The 26,651-nt window shown below is 34.6% G+C and overlaps 1 protein-coding gene across 2 annotated transcripts in view; it reads left to right on the top strand.

The window, feature by feature from the left end:
* Lrp1b (LDL receptor related protein 1B) overlaps nt 1-26,263 on the top strand; it is a 1,858,137-nt gene extending 1,831,874 nt beyond the window's left edge. For both annotated transcript variants that reach the window (XM_087899923.1, XM_087899922.1), the window contains 5 exons: nt 8,612-8,688; nt 18,853-18,943; nt 19,798-19,942; nt 22,911-23,009; nt 24,328-26,263. In XM_087899923.1, the coding sequence (XP_087756049.1) occupies nt 8,612-8,688; nt 18,853-18,943; nt 19,798-19,942; nt 22,911-23,009; nt 24,328-24,468 (553 nt within the window). In that variant the 3' untranslated portion in view covers nt 24,469-26,263. The remainder of the gene's footprint in view (nt 1-8,611; nt 8,689-18,852; nt 18,944-19,797; nt 19,943-22,910; nt 23,010-24,327) is intronic.
* Nucleotides 26,264-26,651: the final 388 nt, after the last annotated feature.

The following is a 26,651-nucleotide window of genomic DNA, read 5'->3' as shown; positions in this document are numbered from 1 at the left end:
ACTTCAAGGGGCACAGGTAGATTGACCTCTGTGACTTTAAGGTATGGTAGCACACACCTTTAAACCCAATGCCTAGGAGGCAGAGACAGACAGATCTCTGAGTTCAAAGTGTGGTAGCATACACCTTTGAGCCCAGCACTGGGGAAGCAGGGACAGAGGGATCTCTGTGAGGTCAAGGACATCCTGGTCTACAGAGTTATTCCAGGACAAAGATATATACAGAGAACCTGTCTCAAAAAGCCAACAGTTAAAAGTAAAGATAAAAGAAATAGAGGTTAAAGTAAAGCCACATAAAGATGGAAAATAAACAGAGAATCTTGATACTGTATGCTATTATGCTCTTTTTGAATTGTTTGAATGCTGAGGAAGGAGCAACAGCTGCTAAAAGACTTTTGTTTATAAATGCTGATGAACTAACCCAAGATAGGTATTTTGAAAATACCTTGGCTTCAAAACTGAAGTCAAAAGATCTGTTACTTTGGAGAAGAGATTTTGCTTTTGTTTCCACAGAAAATGAGAGGCTGTGGATTTATTCTGAGTTAAGAAAAGTCAGGTTCGAAAAAGGAAGACCACCTGAGAAATCTCTGATAGGAACAGATGGCCCAGATGACAGAGTTCTACATTCAGAAAAAATTCAAGACTGCTGCCTGAGATGATCAAGACTCACAGGATACTCCAGTCAGGACTTGATTATAACTCTAAATTTTCTTTAGATCGCTATAAGATTATCAGCTCCCCCAACCAGCAGGAAGTAGCCTGAAATACTACACCCACTTTCCCAACAAATGGACTATGGGTATTTTCCTTTGTTTAAAAAAAAAAGAGGGAAATGGTGTGGGAGAATTGTCTGTATTCTGTCAATCATATTTTAATAAATTTAATTTAATAAAACGCTGATTGGCCAGGCAGGCAGTATAGGTGGGAAAGCCAGGAAGTAGGGGTGGAGCAAAGAGACTGGGAATACTCTGGGAAAACAGGAAGCTCCCTCTGCCATTCCTGCACAGACCACCGAAGAGGCAACATGTAAGCTGTCACACTGAGAAAGGTACTGAGCCCGTGTGGCTAGCATAGATCAGAATAATGGGTTAAGATAAGTCATAGTAACTAATAAGTAGCCTGACCTAATGGGCCAATCAGTTTATAACCTTATGGAGTCTTGTGTATGATTTTCCTTGGGAGTTGCTGGTTGTGGGGTACTGGGCAGGAACAGAAACCCCAACAAGCCGGCCCTCATGTTACACATGAGAAATGTAAGCCTATGACTTTTTCTACTGAAAATACAAATCAAGAATCATGATCATGATATTATAGTAACATTATAGCAACATAGTAAATGTTAATGTGATTATATTAATACTCATAGGTTGATATAATCCGTATATTTAATGTTCTAATCAGTCATAATATTACTCATATTGAAACAGATAACATTCAAGTTTGTTAGTCTTAATGTTTTAAGAAACCTAAAGTATTTATGTATTATAATGTTTAATTTGCTTTGAAAAGGAACAAAGAAATAGAGAGGAAGGAGTGAATGAAAAGGAAGAAAGAAGGATGTAAATGAGAGAGGATAAACATGTAACATATAAGTGGATCTGAAGAAAAGTAGTTAGAGCTACAGCTGGCCAGGTTTTATGGAATCATTTGGTTTAACAGGCAGGATGCTTGATCCCTCATGAAAGGTGAGACCTGTAACAGGATTAAGTACAGACCTAAATTTCATTTCTAAATCTCATGTGTGTCCTACTAGCAGTTTTTAATTTCAGAGTTAATTGAAAAAATTAAAGTACATTTTATAGTAAATTCAAGAGCCTCCTGATAGGATGCATGATACCTGGTATGAAAAAAAAAACACAAAATATATTAGACACATATTTATGCCACACTGAAATCCCCCTGAAGTTTCAGGTTGGTATGAAAAAGAATACTGATACCCTCACCATATTGCAGGGCAGAGAATCAAGCATTAAGAAATGATGCAGAAATTTATGCAATTTTACTTCATAAAATGTATTTTTTTAGTATTCTGAAATTTTATTAAAAACCTGATACTGTCTTAAGCAACAAATAATATAGAGAAGCATTTTTCTTAAAGCATTGAGCTATAATTAGGTATGGTAGTTTTGAAAGTACCATAAAATCACCTCACGATGCTCCTGTCACTTATTGTGCTTGGTTGGAAGTATTACTGGACTATGTAGTTTTTCCTTTAAAATGATGGGTAGGTGTCTAGTCCTAGGGATAATACGGAACTTGGACACAGTTGCAATGTTATAGGATCTTCATAGTACCCAGGGTGCTTCAAAACACCTGTCTCAAACAATACTGTCTTACACACCTGAATAGCTGGAACCACAAGTGTAGTAATGTGCCTAACTATAGAATACAGTTACTATAGTATAGTATAGTATAGTATAGTATAGTATAGTATAGTATACTATAGAATATAGAGTACTATAGAATAGTACTCTATGGCAACATCAATTGAGGACAGGGCTTAAAGTTCAGAAAATGATACTCAAAACTGAGGCAAAATTTTAAATTGAAGAAGAGGGAATTTTTATAACATAGTATTTCTTTTTATTTATTAAAAATTTTCACCTCTTCCCCTCCTCCCTTTTCCCTCCCCTTCCCCATCCCCCTTCCCCCCTCTCCCTCCCTCTCTACTCTTAAGAGCAGTCAGGGTTCCCTGCCCCATGGGAAGTCCAAGGTCCTCCCCCATCCATCCAGGTCTATAAAGGTGAGCATCCAAACAAACCAGACTCCCACAAAGTTAGTCCATGCAGTAGAATTAAATCCCAATGCCATTGTCCTTGACTTCTCAATCAGCCTTCATTGCCAGCCACATTCAAAGTGTCCATTTTGATCACATGATCCATCAGTCCCAGTCCAGCGGGCCTTGGTGAGCTCCCATTAGATCAGTCCCACTGTCTCAGTGGGTGGACGAACCCCTCATGATCCTGATTTCCTTGCTCACGTTCTCCCTCCTTCTGCTCCTCATTTGGACCTTGGGAGCCAAGTCCGGTGCTCTAATGTGGGACTCTGTCTCTATCTCCATCCGTCGCCAGATGAAGGTTCTATGGTGATATGCAAAATATTCATCAGTATGGCTATGGGACAAGGCCAGTTCAGGTACACTCTCCTCTGCTGCCCAGGGAACAATCTGGGGATCTCTCCCTGAACCTGGGAACCCCTCTAGAATCAAGTCTCTTGCAAACCCTAAAATGGCTCCCTTAGTTGAGATATTTACTCCCTGCTCCCATATCCATCCTTCCTCCATCCCACCCATCCCATTCCCCCAACCTATCCCGAATCCTCCCCTTCTCCCTTCTCTCTACCTATCTCCCCTTATATCCACCCCCACCCCCACCCCCATACACCCAAATTTCCAAGGAAATCTTGTCTACTTCCAATATCCAAGAGGATAACTATATGATTTTCTTCAGGTTCACTTTCTTATTTAGCTTCTCTAGGATCACGAATTATAGGTTCAAAAACCTTTAATTATGGCTAGAATCCACTTATGAGTGAGTACATACCATATTCCTCTTTTTGGATCTGGGTTACCACACTCAGTAAAGCGTTTTCTATTTCCATTCATTTGCATGCAAAATTCAATATGTCATTGTTTTTTACTGCTGAGTAAAACTCTAATGTGTATATTCTTATGGATACATGAGAGAATTTTACTTATAAAGGCCATGAAACATTGAGAGATGCAAAAGGGCTTTGACAGAAATTGAGTTGAATAAACATCTAACTACCTAAAACTGCGGGAAATGACTGTGCGTTTTGAAGTACTACATCTTTAGCATAGAGTTTGCAAAGGTGTTAGGAGCTACACAGAAAAAAGATAGAAAGTGGAACACTGTGTACTAATGCTGGGTTTCTAAGGTTCAGAACCTTATTTAGAAAATTAACATTTAGAAATATTTATAAAATTATTATTTAGAAAATTTAGAAAGTTAATAATTTAGGTATCTCTTAAATTACATGATTTGTATAAATTTTGCTATATGAAAATATGGTTGTACAAATTTGATGATGTGTTACAAGTAGTCAAGTTTCTAATTTTATTAAATGAGATTTAAGAACACTGAGAACAATATAGCACATGTGGAATTTCTTGATTGTTTGATTAATTAACATGTAGAGAAAATTAGCTTATGTTAAGATATTTTTCCTTTCTGAATGTGTCTATCATCATGTTTAAAAATGAAAATTTCACACATCCAATCAGGAGAAACACAGTTTCAATTGCTTTAGGGTTCAACTTTGAATTTCACTGTGGCCAGAAGAATTCCATGACCTTTAAATTTGATGAAAATAAAAAAAAAATTTATTAATCTAGTTATTTTGTTTTGAATTTCTCCCAAAGTAAATAACTCTGGACCACATTTCTGTAGAAATGACAGGAGCAGATCATATGGAATTATTATTGTTATTATTATGAACCTCATACCTGAAAAATTGAATCTATACTTGGTAGTACACACAATAGTACATACCTAATCTTAATTCTCATTACAAAAATACCTCTCTTTTACCACTTTGAAATTGTGCCTATTATAACAATTTAATTATAGGTGATATCTGTAATAAGTATTAGCTTATATTTTGAAAATCTGTTATTTGATATACAAGTTTACTTTGACTTCCTAGCAATGTTGGTTATGTGTTATCTTATGCTCCATTACTGTTACTAAGGACAACACCCTCTACCCCAGGGTGTTAACTGAAACTGAAAAAGTATAACTATACAATATTTATATAAATTGTAATGCCATGATGAACTAAATAATCATTTTTATATGGCAAAATCCAGTAGAGAAGTAATTTTTAGAACTCAAGAAATAAATTTTGTTTTGTTTTTTTGCCAGATCTTTTGTAAAGAACTGATAGTATTGTAGCTTACCTTTGAGTGGTCATGTTGGGCTTGTACATTATTTTTCTGAGTCTAACAATGAAAATGATTAAGTGAAACTTGCTATAAGCATATACTCTGTGGGACTATAGTAATTATATTTATTGAAGTTTGTTATGTATTACTTCTCTCAGATTAACATTGCTAGTAAATGGATCTGCAATAATAATTACAAGATACTCGATGAGTTCCCTGACTTATAGAAATCCAGAATCTGAAGTTTTATGAAAAGTTCAGTTTTATGATTATTCTAATTTAGGACATTTTAGAAATGTCACAAAGAGGATTTTGTACTTATGGTTTACAAAAGTGAAAGAAAAAGATTAAGAGATCAATGCAAAATTTGTAACTCTCATAAGTTAAAGATCTATGTAAGAAGTATTGTCATGAATAGTTAAATCAGCAACCCTCTAATAAACAACTCATAGGTGCACAAAATTATGAGAGCGATAATGATGGAAAGATGGATGTGTGTATATGATTCCTTGGCTGAATATAGAGGAATCTACCTCTCTCTCCTGTCTCCAACCCAAAAATATTTCATTAAAATTTGTGTAGTTTCAATCAGTAATCTAGAATGATATAATGTTAAGACGAAATATGAATCCTCTATGCTTCATGATTGTGTGCTCTGGGAAATAGACTTAGGATAGTTTTTCAGTGAATGATATGCAGGTGTTTGTGATGGTGAGTCTGACTTGTAGATGTTTATGAACAGAGATAGCAGTGAGTTGTAGTAGTGTAGATTCAAAGATGGCTACAGCATGGATGACAAGTATTGCTTGATGGATAAAGAAAAGGAGAAAGAGATGCCAGAGAAATTGTAGCTGGTGTGATTATGCAGATAATTCAGTGAGTAACTGGACAGGAAATTTTGATGATCTGCACATTCCTTTCCTTCAATGCTGGGTCGTTAATGGCCTTGATCATTGCATTCCACTTAGAAATGAAGATTTATTAAAATCTATAAAGATGGTTTTAAAATGCTTGGTTTTAAATCACCCACTGGAAGAGAAACTTCTGGAGCAGCAAATGTCTTAGGTTGTAATTTTGTAATGTAGGAAACAAGAATAATGATTTCTATTTGATTTAATATCTCAAAGAGATTATTTTCAAGTCTGGAAGAAAAGGGAGACAGTGAAACATAACCTATTTTATCTTTGACTGTAAAACATTGCTTTATAAAAAGTATAGGGAAAATTACAAGGTTGGCATCTCCGATTAAGATGTATTACTCTTAAAAATAATTATTTTGTGTATTTTCTGAGAGCTAACCCCACATAAAATAAATCAAATATTTCTTAACTTAAATGTACTCCACCACTTAAAAGTAATAGATTTTAAGAACTTGAGCACATGACTTCCTTACCTGAAATAAGTATGAAGCTTCAAGGCATGAATAAATTAGAAAATTGGACTATACTGTTAATAAATACCACCTGCCCCCTACTTAAAGAGCTGAAGGATTCTCCTAAGTTCCTACTGTTCTTATCTCCATAGTCTGCTTCACACTCACTGCTTGCCTTCATCTCTAAAGCATGTTTTCTTAACAACATGAATTATATAATATACACCGTGTTCATGCGAGAATCTGCTCAATTAGCATTTGATTCACTATTTCTCGGGTACTTTTATCATTTCAGTCATTTCAGTATAATGATGACCTCAGAGATTTTTATCTCAAGAGCAGTGGTTCTCAACATTCCTAATGATTCCACCCTTCAATTCATTTCCTCATATTGTGGTGACCCCCCCAAGTGTAAAATTGTTTTCATCGTTATTTAATAATTGTAATTTTTTACTGTTCTGAATTGCAATGTATATATGTGGTATGCAGGAGATATGATGTAAGACCCCTGTGAAAGGGTCCTTCAACCTCCAAAGGGGTCACAACCCACAGCTGGAGTACTGCTACTCTAGAAGGACCATAAACTATAGCAAACGTTACTCTCATATTTTAAAATGAACCTTAGTCTACTTTTGAAAATAAAGTGGCTTAAAGAATAAATCTCAAAAGTTTGGAAAAAAATTTGATATGGCTGGACACATTAATGTCTTCATATCAGTGTTATAATGAAGTGTATAATCAGTACAAATTTGACATTGAAGAATTCAAAACACTCTCAATGCTCAATTAGGAAAATAAGACAGATGTAAAATTACAAAAAAAAATGAAAAGAATTTTGCAACAATTAGATTTTGCAAGGACAACATGTTTGACAACAGTCCGAAGCATATTATTTTGAGTTATCTGTGGACTGTGTTGAGAATTGGAAACCATGAACAGCTGAAAGAGTTGTTCTAGGTCAAGTATCTATAGAATCACAAATGAGAAACAATGAAATATGACACAAACATTTTATTCGTTGTTCATTTTATCAAAATTTTATATGCTCATTGCATGACTCTTATTCAATCATATAAAATTATCTATAGACCTAGATTTTAACCTATCTGCTTCAATTATTTACAATTAACGTAGTCCTATCACAAATGCTATGTGTAGAAAAATTAAACTTCGTGTAAGCCTTCTATGAGGTTCCAACACAAAGCTTAGTAAATGCTTGAATCATCACATAAATAATGATATTAATTTTCATTTGAAACATATTTCATACTTATAATTTAACATTATCATTATTAATCAAATAACTATATGCTTCAATGAAATCAATACTGTCAGTTGTTTTGAATATCCTGTACTTGGTTTGATATCAGCTTTTGTTTGTGGTTAGAATTCTTTATTATGGTGATTTTATGGAATGTAACCAAGGTTTATGAGAACCAATACTGTTTTTGTAAATATCAAAAGTAATGTACATGGTGTGATTGAAGCCTAGCTTGGAAAAAACATTATTTATCTGAATTAATTGGGACAGAAGTCTTGTATTGCAGCTGTGTACTGCACACTGCATTGAGAGAGATTCACTTGGAATGGCCCTTAAAGCTTTTATTGTATATTGTACAACTATTCTAATATGGTGATATTTGAAAGACATTTTAAGTAAGAAGTGATATCAAAAAGATATTGTTTCTGTTTAGATTGATGCTGAAAGACTCACAACAGGCATTTCTGTTCGCCAGTTAGCATTGTTCACACACAGGGAACACAACTCACATTCATTTTTTTGGCATCATCCAATTAGATATTTCTGCTTTGTGTTAACAGATTTTCATCAAATGTACCCCTTATTCTCCTCTAGGCTTACAACAACACTGATGTGGTATCAATACAGGGAAACAACTTCTCTTTATGAAATCTTGAGTGTATTCATTTAACCCCTATTAATACACATATCATTTAATAAAGGAAAGTGTTGTATTTTCCTGTCTCTTATTACTGTAATATTTCTATACCTAGTTGTTACATACATCTTGAACTTGAAAAGAACAAACTGCAGAACCTTCATTAAAAAGAAGGTTTTGTGTTATATGTACACTCGATATTGGTTGAGTAGCTGCTTATTTTTTTCTTTTACATATCTCAACAAATGCTATTCAGTTGAAGTTGCATGAAGCATACAAAAATGTGAAACTAATTAGTCAGAAAGTTCTTATGGTCAATCTGTAATGATTGGCTCTTCTCTCAAAACTTAAGTTTTATTTGAAGTTTCTATATTGTTGGATGTGTGCTTTGTGTTATTTACTCACTTCTTGATGGTTTTGTTATTGTTTGGATCTTTCCAGATGCTCCACTAATTGGTCAGGTACACAGTGTGAGAGACCAGCCCCAAAGAGCAGCAAGTCTGAGCACATCAGCACAAGTAAGTGGTACAGAATAATATTTTTTGTATAGAAACTATAGAAGTCATTTCATCTTCTTTTGTGTAGTCATTGAGTTATGTGAGACTATAAGGGATAAAATTGAGAATCTCATGTAATTAGAGAAAAGTGTAGTCTTGACACCTCCGTGGTACTGTTGGAAATGAAATCTTATTGGTAAGACTATAAAGAAGTAAATTATGAGCCAAATTTTGTAAGAGGTACAATCTCTTTAAAGCTGGATATGTGTATATGTATTATGTACATATATTAGTATGTAGTATTATATATGTATCATCTGTTGTTTATAACACTGAAGTTTCATGGCAGATCTATCTCAAACAACATTGTGTGTTATTCTCTGTTCTGTGACAAGTTGTAAAAATTTTTAAAATAAGTCATAAAAGTGTCCCTTTTCACATATATTACCACTATTTCAACCTTGAATCAGAAGACTGGAAAGTCTCTAATGGGACACAAGAGAGACTATAGATAGAGAAAAAGGAAAATTATATTACTTATTACCATCCTTAAATTTAGTGATTCACTTCAGGATATATGAACATAATCATACTATTTCCATGTATTACAATGGGGCAAAGATAACATGTAGACTGAGATTACATGATTTTGTTGATTAGTAATAGGCTCTGAAGCTTTTTTTCCTACTTATTCCTTACACCTGGTTCCAAATAGTTCCTCTGTTCTCAAATCAAGAGTTTGCAAATTTTTCAACATGTGGAAGTTACTTTGAGTTAATAACTATGGATATTTTGGAAAAGTGGTGTATACTTCTGAAATATTGGTTTTCAACCTTCCTAATGCTACAGCCCTTTAATACAGGTCCTCCTGTTTTGGTGACCCACAACCACAGAATTATTTTTGCTATAACTGCATAAGCGTAATTTCATTAGTGTTATGAGTCATAGTGTAAATATTTTTAGAGACAGAGGTTTGATAAAGGGGTTACAACCCACAGGTTGAGAACCACTGTTCTAAAAGACTGTCCTGGTGACAAATATTCTAATCTGAATAGATATGTTGTGTGTTCTTTGCTCACAGAGGTTTTTGATTTTCTTTTTTGTATTTTTGTTGTGAATATAAGATCATAATGGTAAGAAGGCCTAGAGTGCTAGAATTTGGGAAATAGTTTACAAATGATTATGTATGGCAGAGATATTCAGACTAATTTTATACATTAAAGAGAGACACATAAAATGAATATTTATTCTTTTAACCATGAGTAAAACTCAAAACAGTTTTATTGTAAATTTCTGAAGGTACAATAATATAATAATGTCGTTATGAAGTATTTAAACATATTGCTAACCATTAAGAACACATAAAAATGATAACATGCAGTTGAAATTACAAGCATGCAGCAAACAATGATGTAGAATCAGCGTTTGTACAGTAAGGGGCTTTCATCCTTCCTTTAGGAAAATCTCTGTAGGATCTAGTTCAGAGAAGGTATAGAGTATTTGAGGGAAAAAGTAATTTTAAAGATTAATGAAGTTATCTGAAAGGGAATAATGATCCAGAGTATGACGTCTATCAAATTTTCTAAATTTTTCATAAAGACTATACTCAGAGAAAATTTGGATTATAGAAAATGGCTTAGAGAGGATTTTCCAGGTGTTTTCACTGAGAGCGACCTACATGTTTGCATGGGCTATAGCCTACTTTGGAAAACAGTACACCTAATTACCTAAAACAGACCTGAACCAGTACATCAGGTGTGAGGAGTGCTGACCTGGCTTCGGAGACTTTTCCTTCTTCCCTTCACTGAAAGTCCTAAAATTAATAGAAATACCAGTGGTAATGGAAGGAACCTTAGCTATTCAGACATTACGTTATCACAAAACAACTACCTTCCCTTTATTAGAACATGACTGAACTTGGTTCTGTGTGCCTCATATCAGATACTCAGGGCAGCAGGGTAGGAAGACAGTAAACAGAGGCTGCTTGTCATTCCTGCTGCCCAAGTCCCAACACACAGAAACTTTATTAATTACAACCCTGTTTGTCCATTCACTTAGGTGTATTGCCATCTAGCTCCTATATCTTAAACTAACCCCTTTCCATTATTTTGAATTTTGCCACAAGACTTGTGTTTTACTGGCAAGGTTCTGGTGGGCTCCAGTGGCTGTCTTTCTCCTTAGGTAGCTACATGGAATCTCTCTGACTCTGCCTACAGTCTCTCTATATATCAGATTTCCTGGTTGGCTATATTGTGCCCTGCTATAAGCCCAAAAAAGATTCTTTATTAACCAATGTCAATAAGATATATTCACAAAATACAGAGAGTAATCCCACACCAGAAGATCTCTCAACAACTTTTTATTTTTAATTAGAAATTTACTACACTTATTCTTTCTGGAGGAATAGAAAAACAAACATGCAAAAAAAGAATTGTCTAGTACACAGTCAAAATTCTTACTTCATGGATATAAATACTGAGGTTGCTACAAGACTGCCATGGTTTTAAGCCATGCTCAGACTGAGACAGTGGTTATGTAGGTTATTCAACAATGTTGTCCCAGGCCACAAGCCAAAAACCGGGCTCAAAGAATAACGTTCCCTTTGAAGAAATCAGCATTAAAGGCATATACAGTGTCCTGAACTTGTATTTTCTCATAGAAAGCTATATCAAGTTTAGTTATTTTACCAAGTCAATATACTTATGTTTTATATTATGAAATATACAACAGTGATCTTGTGTTTGCGGTCACTTATTTCTATTGAAATACTATGCACAAGTTTTAACCAAAGAGTGCTTATTGTTAGATATTTCTACATAAAGAACATCAATAGCCAAAAGAACAACAACAACAAAAAAAAGGCAGTCAAAACAAAAAACTTATGTCAGTTTTTCTTCAGAAGAAAACAGCTTTGCTAAAGTATGGGTGTTGCTCTTACCCTCTCAGGGAAAATCCAATGATTTTTAGGGTTTGTTGAGAACTCCTCAAGTATAAGCAGAAGTCATCTGTACACAAAGAAGACTATTATTACACATTATGCTTCTAAATAAAACAGTTAAAAATCACAAAGTATTATCTGCATATGCATTGGTGTGATAAGGCACAATGACGACAGTCACTTAAGGATGAAAGTATTTATTTGAACTATGAATAGAGAGGGTTGAAGTGCCTGATGATAGAGTGGAAGAAGCCAGTGGAGGACATGGTAGCTGGAGCAGGAAGCTAAGGCCTCAGAACTTGAACTAAAAACACAAAACATAGAGGGAAGTTGAAATGATATTTGACTTTGAAACCACAAAGTCATCCTTGTGACACACTTCCTCCAGCCAGGGCACATATACCAAACCTATGCAAGATGCCACCAACTAGAGATCAAGTGTTCAAACATCTGAGCCTCATTCAGGCTGTTCTCATTGAAATCACCGAATTCGGCAGCGTAAAACTTGACCAGGTTAGGAACATGGTGCCTTCCTTTTACAGCTCATGCCTCTCCATGGAGATTTGCTCTCTAATCCATGCATAGCTTTCACATTCATCTCCAAGTAGCACTACAGGAATCTTCCGGGTCTTGATGCTTCAAGTGCCAAGACAACAGCTTGAGTAATTATGCAGAACTTTGATTCTGGTACTTTGTGCTCAGATTCTGCTTGGAAAGCTACCCTGTCTGTTTCAAACTCAGAATAAGAGAAGTCGTTTCATATTCCTATTTTAAATTCACATAAAAATTTAGAGAAAGTGTTGCTCAAATTTTGAGTTGTGCTATTTGTAGTGTGTGGTAAATTAAGATAAAATATACTCAGCATTTTGTGAGGGCGATATTGGAAAGTTGGTGTCTTGACTGTAGCAAGAGGCACATCATTTTTAGCTCTTCTCTGAATCATCCTTATTTATTTCATGCCATCTGTTCTAATTTAGCACACAAAATATCTGATTACAGATACTAAGACTCTGAAATATGCAAATATTACTGATATGATGATGTCGTCCTACCAGTTCCCCCAAAGCCATGATTTACAAAACCAATGTTGAATCTCAATCACTGTAGTGATTGGGGCAGAGTAAGATGGGTGGTTCTGTGTGAATATGAGAAGAATAAGCTCTACTAAGATACACAAGACTTAAAACAATATGTGAGCAAATAAATGTATAAACAATTAAGAGATTTGGTGATTTCTCTGTGGAAATGGAACCAAACTAGAGCCTGACAGAAATTGACTGAGGTCACAGTGTTTTTGATTTAAAAATTTTTTTTTCTTTTTTTTTTTGAAAGTAATTTTATTAAATTATAAAAAGCCGGGCGGTGGTGGCGCACGCCTTTAATCCCAGCACTCGGGAGGCAGAGGCGGGAGGATCTTTGTGAGTTCGAGGCCAGCCTGGTCTACAAGAGCTAGCTCCAGGACAGGCACCAAAGCTACAGAGAAACCCTGTCTCGAAAAACCAAAAAAAAAAAAAAAAAAAAAGTTTCCATTTACGCCCCTCCTCCCAACGCCCTCCCACTCCCCCCCCCTCTCCTCCTCCCTCTTTGTCCCCAAGGGCAGTCAGGGTCTCCTGCCCTGTGGGAAGTCCAAGTTCCTCCCCCCTCTCTCCAGGTCCAGGAAGGTGAGCATCCAAACAGACTGGATCCCAAAAATCCAGTATATGCAGAGGAAACCAGTCCCAGTGTCATTGTCAATGGCTTCTCAGAAAGACTGCAGGCCAGCCACATTCAGAAAATCCGGCCACATTCAGAGAATCTGGTTGGATCACATGCTCGTTCAGTCACGGTCCATCTGGCCTTGGTAAACTCTCATTAGATCCGACCCCTTGTATCAGTGGGTGATAGTATCCCTCGAAGTCCTTCATCATTTTCTTCCTCCTTCTGCTCCTCATTTGGATCTTGGGGGGCTCAGTTCGGTGCTCCAACACGGGCCTCCATCTGTATCGCCATCCAATGCCAGATGAAGGATCTGGGACTCTTGACTATTTCCTACCTCCTGGCGGATAGCTAAATAATCTTCATCAGGTTCATCTTCTTATTTAGCTTCTCTAGGATCACGAATAATAGGCTCAAAGACCTTAAATTATGGTTAGAATCCACTTATGAGTGAATACATACCGTGTTCCTCTTTTTGGGTCTGGCTTACCTCACTCAGTAAAGCGTTTTCTATGTCCATCCATTTGCATGCAAAATTCAAGATGTCATTATTTTTTACCGCTGAGTAAAACTCTAATGTGTATATGTTCCACACCTTTTTTAACCATTCTTCTATTGAGGGACACCTAGGCTGTTTCCAGGTTCTGGCTATTACAAATAGTGCTGCTATGAACATAGTTGAACAAACACTTTTGTAGTATGTTTGGGAATCTCTAGGGTATATACCCAAGAGAGGAATTGCTGGGTCCTGAGGGAGGTTGACTCCCAGTTTCCTGAGAAACCGCCACACTGATTTCCAAAGTGGCTGCACAAGTTTGCATTCCCACCAACAATGGATGAGTGTTCCCCTCATTCCACATCCTCTCCAGCATAGGCTATCAGGAGCAGAGACTCATAAGCATGAGGTACAATAGCGCAGGGAGTAGAAAGATGTCCAAAGGAATGGATGTAGTTGATGGTAGTAGCAACAGGACAAGGGGAGGGAACAGAGTGAAAGTGGTCTGCGATGAATGGCATATTCCTGCAGAAAGTTCATGGTTAGCTTGTCTGAGCTGGAATGTAATATTTAATACTTTCTTTATAGTTTTAACAGCAATTCACAATATCTTTGGAGAGGGCATCCTAATCTTTTTATAAGAAGACATTTTATCTCTACAGCCATGTACTAAAATGTAGACTATCTTTTAACATGCAAAAATGGTCTAATTTATGCTATCATTTTAATTATTTACTTTTAGTATAACTACAGTCAGTGAGAGAAAAATGTTATTTTTTTTAGGCATCATAACGTGTCCCAGTAATGCCAGGAGTCTGGGTGCAGAGTCAGGAGAATTGTTAGAAAATTGAAAATCACCTGGACTATATAGTATGCTTGAGGCCATTCTAAAGTGCAAAGTGAGATAATGTATTGGTTATAAATGGATAAATAAACTCTTCTCCTTACCTTTATGATCCTAACTTTTTCACATTAGGCCCCTCTCTTGAGTCAACTCTAACTTCCTTTTGTGACACTCTGTTTTCATTTTTTCTTGATAACTCTCTAGCTGCTCCTTTTCACTAGGTGTGTTCTCTCCTGCAGTGCCCTTTTCTCTGGATTTAGTATCTTTGACAAGTCCTCTTTTCCTGACTTCAGTTATCAATCCTGTACTAATTTGACACTCCTAGTTTCTTTCTGTCTTCTTCTGAGTCTGAGGCTTACACCTTATCCTCCTCAAGAATCTCAAGTTCAGTATACTTTTCTCCACCCAAACAACTGGCATTTTAGATGGCTGCAAAATTAATTTAAACCCCTGGACAGCACAAGATATACATGAGCCTGGCATTCTTTCTCTTAAGTTGGACCAAACAACGCATTCATAGCATATTTCTTCCTAGATTTTCAGTATTACCTCCTTTTCTGCAGTAGTATAAATTAGTAGCTCATTTATATATTTCACACGTACCTTTCTAACAATCTGTTTTCTTGTATGTCACATGTCCTCCCAACTATCCATTCTTCCCTCCACTCTTGTGGTTACTTACTGCTTAATTTTAATCCCTTGGTTTTTGTACTCTCTTAGGGCTGAAGAGCACCTATTATTCAGTTCTCAATGGCTAATTCTTAGGAGGCTCAGACTGGCTGGAAATTCATTATGTCTCTAGAACAAAGTCTAGTTTCTGTAAGGTGCCATGATTTTGTTGTTGTCGTTGTTATCGTTGTTCTGAGACAGGACCTCTGTGCATCTCTGGCTATTCTGGAACTCAAGCTGGCCTCACAATCGTAGAGGTCTAACTGTCTGTGCCTCATAATGCTGTGCTTGGATTAAAAGCATTCACCACTTTGCCCACAAGATGCCGTGTTTAAAGAACATGTTTGTTTCATTATCTAATATATATCAAGTGCCATGAGAGAAAGTGCATGTATAGCCATAAAGCAAAGATAAAATTCATGTTAAAATGTATTTGTTAAATGAGAATTGAACATTTGGGCATCAGGTAATCTGATATAGAAACTATATTATTTACAGAGAAAGGAGAAGTAAAAGCTTTGCCCTCAAAAAGGGGATGTACAAATCTATTGGAAAATGTGTAAAATATGGGCATACAGAGGATTTGTAAGGCAATCATTTCTTAAGCACACATGCAACATTTTCGACATTATCAGTATATTGCTGACTACACAAATATGAGATGATCAAAGATACCAAGTATTTTATATCTAAATAACCTGAGACATTTTGTCTAAGTCAACCTTGCTGGTATCTTTTGAGAAGTTGCTTGACTCAGTGTCTATGGCTTCAAGTGAGTTTCAAGACTGCCTCTTCCAGGGGAGAATAAGTCTCCATAACCACATTGCAAAGAAAGACTTGTTTTGTTCTTAATGGCATCACTGAGCTAGGTCCCTCTGCTTTCTTACTCTTTCAATCAACTTACAGGACCCAGTTATCATCTGTTACCAAAAAGATCATTTTGATAGGTTAGAATCTTTTATGCTAAAAGTATATTTACTGATTAGCATGCTACCTTGAAACTTAGTTTTTAATTGTAAATAAATCTTTTAATACAATATATTCTGACTGTGGATTCTTCTTCGCAAAATCTTTACAGTTCCTCCACACTTTTGAACACACCCAAATCCATACCACTTCTTTCTCATTAGGATACAAACAGCAAACTTAAAAGTAACAGAAAAAAAAAGCTTAGGTAAAATAAAATCAAACAAATCAGACAAGGACAAAAGAAACAGAAGAAAAAGATTCAAACAAAAAGCTCTTGATTTGCTATATATTTTAGAATTTATTAAAAAATATTAGTTTCTTTTATTAATGTTTTAAAAATAAAAACAAAATGCTATACATATTATTTATCATGAACACTAAACATTATTGTAGTTACCTTGATTGGTTTCATAAACATACCAGATGTCTGGGCTCTTACACAGAGTTCTGTAATGTATAGGAATTGCAGCTACCATCTGTGATGGGAAAATAAAAGAAAAGAGATGCTTAGGTTTCTTACACGCATAATTAATATCTCTAGCTTATGCAATGACTAAAACTAGAGAGAACAGTTAAATATATAAATGTGTAAATAGTTTGCAGTTATACCGAGAAGGAGAAAATGCTGCATACTTTGTATCTAGTATTGGTTTATTTACACATTTACCAATATTCTAAGGCTTAACAGGAAAGGAATGTGAAACAAAGTGAAGATATTTGTCAAGATGAGTTCAGCCATTTAAGACCATATATTAATAGGAAATAAACTTGTTTCTTGGCATTTAAAATTTACAAAAACTGTTAATTAAATCAAAGCTGCCTGATGTTCTGTCTTCTTTTGTTACTGAGATTGACTTATACCCAAAATGTTCACTCCTGAAACAAATGTAAAATAAAACATTGAGCTCACTAAGTCATATACCCAAAACAACACGAAAGAACAAATTAAGTTTTATGATTAAGTGAATAAAAGTGGAAGTCATGTGTGTAGATATACATGCACATGAATCTGTTAATACATATTTCTCCAGGTTACAAGCAGGGATGCTGACATACATTAATATTTTTAATGAACATTTTTTAGATATTTTGATAATTAATCTCCAGGAGTCTATCTTACTTATGTATCATCTACATGTAACTATTGAAGCATCAATCCCTCTGTAAAGTGTCTGTACATTGTGTGTAATGTGATGGTTAACATTATCAGTGTTTTATGTGCACATGCATATGCAGAGGAAATTTTATATTTTTGATGAGTTTTGATATTCTATTCATAAATATCTGGAGATTTAAATTTTGGTTAAGAGTTCAATTATATTATTTCTAGGTCACTTGTTAGGTAAGCTATTTTGTTGGATGTCTATAGAAAACCTGCTTTCACATGTGCCAGCAATTTAGCCTAGGAAAAAACTAGTATTGGTTGCCCAAGAGTGCTACAGAACCCTCCTGCTATAAAACGGACTTTTCATTCAGCTGTTTCCTCCCATTCATGGTATATAATCCTGACATTCCACCCTAGGGTTACATTGCCAGCAAAGTGTATCGATTCTAGAAGTGTCTGTGTCTAATAAAAATCACTGCTGCATCATAGACAATGTTTCTACAAATTTTATTTTTCCTATGATCAGATGTACAAAGATCAAAAATACCATTTTAAGATTTTTTTTTAAATTATAAGCTCTAAGATAATTTCCATGAACATAAAAACAAATAGTAGGGTTTTTTTTTTAACATAAATTGAAGCTTCAAAAATATTTTCCTGAAAGTGTTCTGAAATAAGGATTGGAGAAAGAGAACAACAATTGCTTATTTATTTAATAAACAAGTTAACAGCTATCTGGTTCTTCTTAAAAATTTTAGAATGTATTCAACTTATTTTATATGTATAAATGTTTATCTACACACACACACACACACACACACACACACACATATATGTGTATATACATATATATACACACACTTTGGCTTTGCCTGGACGTTGATTTAAAAAATGGGTGTCAGAACCCTACTTGTTTTTCTTGTTACTCATTTAATGGCAAGAGCATAAGTCAGAGTCCAGGTAACCTTCTCAAGGTCTCTCTCCCTAGAAATTCATGAAACAATGCTTGCATCCATGCTTATTGAAGTCAAACTAGTATGTTGCACTTTTCCATGCCATTTGACTTGTCACAGACAGTATGGGTAATTATAACTGTAGCTTATAGAAAAATAACTTAGCTTGTGGGATTATGATCATGAAATTTAAAGCAAATATATTCAGACATCATTGACGTTCCTTGTGTATTTACATCATAGCATGTTCATAAATTTGATGTAATTCAGAATTATGAAGTTATTTTCTCTAAATGGTTAAATGAACGTAACCAAAAGATATCTGAACAAACATCCCAACAGACTCTTTGGTAGGATGATTTTTGTAAAGGAGTTATGATCTCGGAATACAAACATTTGTTTCATGATTTATCCTTTTTCACATTAGTGGTGAAATTATTTAGTGTGGTAGCTTAGTTATATTAAGCTTTATAACGTTTTCTTTATGTGTTTTCTATGTATCAATTTATTTTCCAGGGAGCGTTGCTATCATTGTGCCTCTTGTCCTCTTGGTGACCTTGATAACCACCCTAGTGATCGGTTTAGTACTTTGTAAGAGAAAAAGAAGGTAAGATGCCATGTTCTGGATTTACCTGCAGTGACTGGGCCATATGAAAGTGACAGGAATGTTATGTTTTATTCTAAAAAACAGAATTAATTATTCCAATTAAAAATATATTTCTCACTTTACTTACCCTTATTTCACTTAAAACTATAATTTACACAAATATTTCTTAATATTATGTAGGTAGAATCACTCTGTGTGCATAGTCTAAAGAAACCAACAAGGGCATATAATTGACTATTTCTGTAGAATTTTCTGTATTTCAAGTGCTCTTTTTTTGAATAAACAATAATATCTAAAGATTATCTTATTACTTTATTTTATACTACTACATACTATGCAGGTGTCATAAATCATATCTTAAATGTGCATTTATTTACTTTATCTTTCTATAAATATAAGTATTTCGGCTTATATAATTATAATTGTGCAGCAGTTTAGAACATAAAAGTTTGTGAATTAAGATTCTAGTCATTAAGACCAGGGTTATAAACAAGATATTGAAAAGTTTCTTTATCATAATTTATTAGGGTTAATTTCACACCAAAGAAAACATTTGAAATTTAATTTACAATTGAATTGTGAATTTTCCATTAATATCATTGTATATTCAGAAGAATTTTACTTCTAATATGCTTTTATGCTATGTTAAATAATATTTACTGAAAATAAATGGTAAAAGTGTAAGTCTTCTTTTATGATTTGAAAAATGTCAACTATTAAAATTTTCTCAATTATATTTCATTCAGAATTTATCAGTGGTACTATGTCAACAGATCAGTAAATGTTTTAGTAGTGTGTAATTTAAATTGTGATGTCTGTAAATTGATATTTAAATTTTTGTTCACATACTATAGAACAAAGACAATTAGAAGACAGCCTATCATCAATGGAGGCATAAATGTAGAAATCGGCAATCCGTCATACAATATGTATGAAGTGGATCATGACCACAGTGATGGGAGTCTTTTAGAACCAAGTTTCATGATAGATCCAGTAAAGGTAATATGACTTGAAATCATGAATAGAGAAATACTAATGTTCTTGAAAAACCACTGCAGAGTTCTGATTTTAATCATGCACTATCTAAAATTATAGCACAGGACTTTAAGACATATTGAGTTATTTAGGCTCTTCCAAAAGAGAATACTTGATGAATAACATTCACTAGAACTTACTAGTTAATACTGTGTGGTATAGAAAGGAATTTGTTCACTTATTTAATAAAGATACAACTTTATTTACTATAGTAACTTAAATTGTGTGGGGTGCTAGCAAATATACAGTATAATATAAAACACTGCATACTTCATTTTCAATATGAAAAGTGTTCATTGGCTCAGTTTCAAAATAATTATTTTTATCACAATAGTGTTTTGTTGAAAAGTTCTAAAAGCTGTGTCCTCTAATTTCTTTTTGAGTCCTTACTTCTCAATTGTTATCCAGCTTTTGAGATTTTAAAGACACTTATCCAAACTGTAACTGTAACTGATCCAAACACAGTGACCAATAATTCACTTAATTTGCTTAACTGGTTTTCTCCTGTTTCTGTATTTCCCTTTCTGAACCTAGAATTGGACCTCTTAAGCCTGAAATTAGTAATCATATTCTCTAATATAAAAATCAGCAATTATGATATAGACTAAATGTATAGATGTTATAATCATTTGCATTAGGACTAATTTTATTCTCTCTTAATTAGCACCTTTACTTTGGAACGTTTCATGATTTAAATACTGTTAACCTTATTATATTGTATTGCACTTTACACTGAAAGATCATATACACTTGGCATACTGGGAAACTTATCTTTAATTAATGCCATCTTAACAAACAGACTGCCGGCATCCTTTCAGCTGTTCTGAGGAAGAACAGTGTCCATCATGTACCATTAACTGATGAAAATGCACTTCTCAGCTTTTTATATAAATTTCTAAAATCCCTTTGTCATTTTGATTTCTAGCAACTGAATTAATATAATGACTTAAACTTGAGAATACAACTCAATGAAATATTTACAAACTTAGTGCTTGAAAATAAAACTATATTTCAGGCCTTTCAGATATAATTTCAGTGTACTCATATAATTTCACTGAGCAAACAATAAACATATTTACCAGTTAACCAACTTAATTACTAAAATTGTATAAAATACAGCTTAACATTTATTTCTACCTGGTTAATAATGTTTTGAATGTAATTTTGTATTTTTGCATCAACCATAGCTACAGAACAACTGATATATTAAGAGCTGTAGAAAGCTGGGCCACAGCATTCAAAATGACCAAACAAATTGTGTCCCAAAAACTTATTCAAATGTGAGGTCGATTAAAAATGAGTGGTTCTTCATTCGAACTCCAAGTCCTACAATTAAACTGCTTTTTAATTTCTGATATGAGAACTCTGTAGAAACGTATTTAAGGGTCAAAGTCATCCATGTTAGATTCTTTTCCAAAGACCCTGCTCTTTGTCACACATCATATTTTGTTCAACAATAACAGTTGATGCTGAAGATTTCTTTTCACTTATACATGTTCTTTGTATTTTTTTTACTTCTCAGATGTTCATGAATAATGAGACTATGAAACATTACATTATGAATATGAGTATAACAACTATGTAATGCTGTTTTTAGATCCACTGAAGTTTAAAGCAATGGCCTGGCATCTTTTAGTCTTAATAATAGCTTTCTAAAACAAATTAATTGATATATCAATTTTTATCCTAAAATTTAAAAGTGATGATGAATTGTTGAAGAGGATAGCTGAGTCTAAGGAAAGAGCACTTTTGATTCCTAAATTTTGAATTTTTATTTATTTATTAAAATTTCCACCTCCTCCCATCTTCCCATTTCCCTCCTACTTCCCCCTTTCTCCCTCCCCCTTCTCCATTCCTAAGGGAAGTCAGGGTGCCCTGCCCTGTGGGAAGTCCAAGGCCTTCCCCACTACAATCAGGCTTAGGAAGGTGTGTATCCAAACAGACTAGGCTCCCAAAAAGCCAGTACCTGCAGTAGAATCAAAGTCCAGTGCCTTTATCATTGGCTTCTCGGTCAGCCCTCCTTGTCAGCCACATTCAGAGAGTCCGGTTTGATTACATGCTCCTTCAGTCCCAGTCCAGCTGGCCTTGGTGAGCTTCCCGTAGATCAGTCCCACCGTCTCAGTGGGTGGACGCACCCCTCGCAGTCCTGACTTCCTTGCTCATGTTCTCCCTCCTTCTGCTCTTCATCTGGACTTAGGGATCTCAGTACAGTGCTCCAATGTGGGTCTCTGTCTCTGTCTCCATCCATCGCCAAATGAGGGTTCTATGGTGATATGCAAAATATTCATTTGTATGGCTACAGGAGAAGGCCAGTTCAGGCACCCTCTCCTCTGCTTTCCAAGGAGCTAGCTGGGGAAATCCCCTTGGACACCTGGGAACCCCTCTAGAGCCAAATCTCTTGCCAACCCTAAAATGGCTCCCTTAATTAAGATATCTTCTTCCCTGCTCCCATATCTACCCTTCCTCCATCTCAACCATCCCATTCCCCCAAGCTCTTCCCAATCCTCCCGTTCTCCCTTCTCTCTCCCCATCCCCCCTTCCCCCCACTAATAGCAATAAACAAAGGACATTGAGCCCATAATTCATGATTCTAGAGAAGCTAAATAAGAAGGTAAACCCAAAGAAAACACATATATGTATTCTCCTGGATATTGGAAGTAGATAAGATCGCCGGGCTAAATTCTGAATTTCAAAAACTTGTAATTTCCAGGGATAAACAGAAGTGGATGTGGTTCACACAGAACACATGTCAGAAAGCTGGACCTTACGGAGGGTCTCAACTTTGAGATAATTATCGCAAGTTCTACATGCTGACACAAGTCTCCTGATTTTGTCTAGGGCTAAAGAATATTATCATTTAGCTGCATTTTGTATCGGTGAAAACAATGTTTCCATAACGTTACATGAGATCAAATTTTCTGTTTATGTACAGTCCAGGTACATAGGGGGAGGGCCCAGTGCTTTCAAGCTCCCACACACAGCACCGCCCATCTACCTAAACTCTGATTTGAAAGGACCACTAACTTCTGGGGTGAGAGAAATAGTCCATCTTTTTCTTCTCATGTCATTGCAAACCCCGCCATTAACAGAGCTGTGTTTGACATGGACAGAACTTTCCCTTAGAGTTTTAATTAACAAGAGTTGGTAAAACAGCTTTAAAATCTCAGACTTTTGCAGTGTGTTCTTTCCATATAAGAATGTTTATAAAACTTGTTACCATATAAATGGATAGTACTTCCTTTATGAAAGTTGGAAGAATTTTAAATTGTATGGCCAGCCAGACTTATGAAGAGAAATTTAAACCGAATAAATTTGTGTTAGCCATAGATATGTAAGTGGATAGATTATAAAAATGAAATTACTAAAATATAGCTAAAATGTGTAATCATATTGACAAATGAGATGCTCTCTAGTTAATTCTATCTTAATTTTTATCATTAATTACCTGGTTTAGAAAAAAAGTTTTCTGTCCACAGTCAAAAAGCTCATCTTAGGCAGAACAATAGATTGTGGATTTCCACATTCCCACTCCTCTTTCTCATTTCCATCAAATCATTTTCATTCTCAGTGTGTGTATTACAGTATCTCCTCTGCATGCTGTAAAGAGTACATGTTTCCTTGCTGTAACTAAGTTTAAGATACTGCATAAGAAAATAAAGACTCAAACTAAACCAAAACACCAATTAAATTAAAAAGGAAATGGCATTTTTGTGTTAAGTTGCAATTTCCTTAATAATGAATATTGTATGTTATTTTGAACTGAAAGAACCTGATTTTGTTAGTCTTAATTTTGCTTTAAAATGCAAAATGTCTCTGAAACCTCAGGGCACAATAAAGTTAAAAGTATTTGGAAGTCTCCAGAGGTATTTCCGATAGCGAGTACATGCAGGTTGGTGGAAACAAAAGTGCTGTCTTTATTTTGGAACTTTAATTTCTCTTCCTTTACTTATGTTTAGCTCACATTGAGAAATTAGAAGAGGAATCCAGTTAGATGGGTTTTTTTTTTTTGCATCTATACTTTCTATGCCACCTGTGGACTTACACCAGCAGTCAGAGGTGGTGACAATGGGGTTTAAGACCAAGTACCCTTGAAACATGACAACTAGCTTTAACATTTTGTGGGAAAGCCATGTTAGTTATAACTTTCACAAGGACACACTGGCTTTTAGTTTTATAGCAAAGCTTCTGTTTGGCTTCCAAGCTACTTTTAAAATATAGTTCTGTTTCTACATTAAAAGTGACTAAAATATATGGAAATTGATTTGCGTATGATCATTAAAAATAGAAACTGTAAGAAATAGTGTGCTCAAAGAGATAGTAAAATTAGACTTCTTTTCTTTCTTCTCCAGCCGACAAATTACTCCAACCCAGTGTATGCAAAATTGTATATGGACGGACAGAACTGTCGAAACTCCTTAGGAAGTGTTGATGAACGGAAAGAACTGCTCCCAAAGAAGATTGAAATTGGCATCAGAGAGACAGTGGCATGATGAAGGACACTTTTCTATGATGTACAAATGTATAAAATATAAGGATTACTTTTGTATGTTCCAACAGTATTATACTTGTTTTCGCATCAGCATTCTCTCTATCTTTTTCCTGGTTAATTGTTTTCTGAGTTTTTTGGGTTTTATTTTTTTTGCTAATGAATATTGATTCACCATTTTTATGGTATTTTTATGAAAAATAACTGCACTACACTACAACTTATAATAATGCTGCTGATATGACACACCTTTGAATTTGTTAAAATTTAAAAAATATATTCCTTTGTAAAGTTAATATGAGCAATCTATTTTATAAGAATTTTTGGTTCTACATAATCAGCAACGTACTCTCCATTTCCTCACTTTATTATCTAAATACTGTATTACAATGCCATTGTATTTTCTCTTGAATTGAAATGACAAACTCTCGTCTTTATGCCTGTGGACATGGATTGAGACTTGGCTGAGAATACATAGCCCTTCCAAATACAGTATCTCCTGCTTTGAAATTAGTCTCAGATGACAAATAAATACTGGAAATTTTGAGGACAAAAACTTTAAAAATACATAGTATTAAAAATTTGCATGAATACAAATGACTTATTTTCCAAAATTTCAGTAGACTCTATGATATACAAAACATATACCCTTGTAACAATAGTAATATTTAGGTTGATAGAACATAGCGAACATATAAACAAAACAGGACTAATAGCACTTGCTATGGGATAGGACCTTTTATTCCTTCTTGGTCCTGGGGCACACAGCCAGTCAAGAGCACAGCTGGACATAAGAATGCTTCTCTTATGTATCTCTTCCCCAGTATGTTCATGTTGTGAATGGAGATCACTCTTTAACCAAGGTGAACACAAGAAAACCACAAACAACCACACAAACCGATGCAAAATTTCAGTTTTAATAATACACTCTTTGCTAGTTCAAAGAGAATTTTCTTTCATAAAAAAATTGGTAAACATTTTCAAGATATAATAAAACTAATTGTTCTCCCAATTCAACGAAGATTCAAGGACCATTTGAGGTATAAGAATAATGTGCTCAGATGTCAGGTGGAGAGTTTTTCTGTGCCATTAGCACTGATAGATTGTTTTGTCTTTGGCTATACAAAACATGAACCCATTCATTCTGTTTGTTTTCAAATTTTGATTGTAACAAATATGGTTTATTTAAGTTGTATAAAAAGATAGCATTTTTATACAAATATCTTTAAAGGCACAAAAGATTTATTCATAAGCTGTGGGGGTTTTTGTCCCTCTGATAGACATGACTGACTTTTAGCTGTCATAATGTATTAATCTAACAGATGAAATATGTTTGTGGTTGCTCTCTATCCCTTTGTACAAGCATTAAAAACTGCTGTTTTATAAGGAAATTTTTGTTGTACTATGTGCATGCATACTACCTATTTCTAAACTTTGCCATACTGGGGCCTTTATAGAATATTGGTTTATGTAATACTCGTGTGATTTGCTTGAACAATGTTATGCATACCATAAACTTTTTCAGGTTCTTGTTTAAGTACATTTTTTAAATTGAACAATATTTTTCATTTTGGTTATAATAGTCATTTTGCCTATGTTTCTACAATGAAGTGTTAAATACTTTATAAAAAATTGTTGACTGACTTATTTAAATGAAATTCTACATATTTAAGTGCTTGTGTTTGGTAGTTTTTAAATATATAAAAGCCCTTTCACTATATGGTTTAAATTTTCCAAGATTATCGTTGAACACATGTTTTCCAGGGAAAGAGAAGTGTCACCAGATAACTTCCCTCAGGATACCTGAAAAAGCATTTTCTACCTCTTCTTTTGAAGTGGAAAGGTTTCCTTGCAATTACTTTACACTGACTTCTTGTTCTTATCATAGACTACAAATTACAGCTGAAAGAGATATGGTATACTTGTAGTAATGTCACTGTTATAAGACACCATATCCCTCCCCTTCTGCTTCTAAAATAATGCATCATGGGAAACTGAGAAACCATAGGATACTGTTTTGATACCTCAGTTTAAGTGGTATGCTCATTACTATTAGCGGATACATCAATATCAGACTGAGATTTCTACTGTTACTATTAATATAAATCAGAGCAAATCATATGTAGGACGTATGACAAACATGACCTACCATTAATGAGTTGTTTCTTTCCGTTAAGTATTTTAGAA

This window comes from Myodes glareolus, chromosome 21, assembly GCF_982192425.1.
Source record: "Myodes glareolus chromosome 21, mMyoGla1.1, whole genome shotgun sequence".
In the NCBI taxonomy this organism is placed as follows: Eukaryota; Metazoa; Chordata; class Mammalia; order Rodentia; family Cricetidae; genus Myodes; species Myodes glareolus.
Note: the sequence above shows the minus strand (reverse complement) of the source record. Positions and strands in the feature narration are given on the sequence as shown.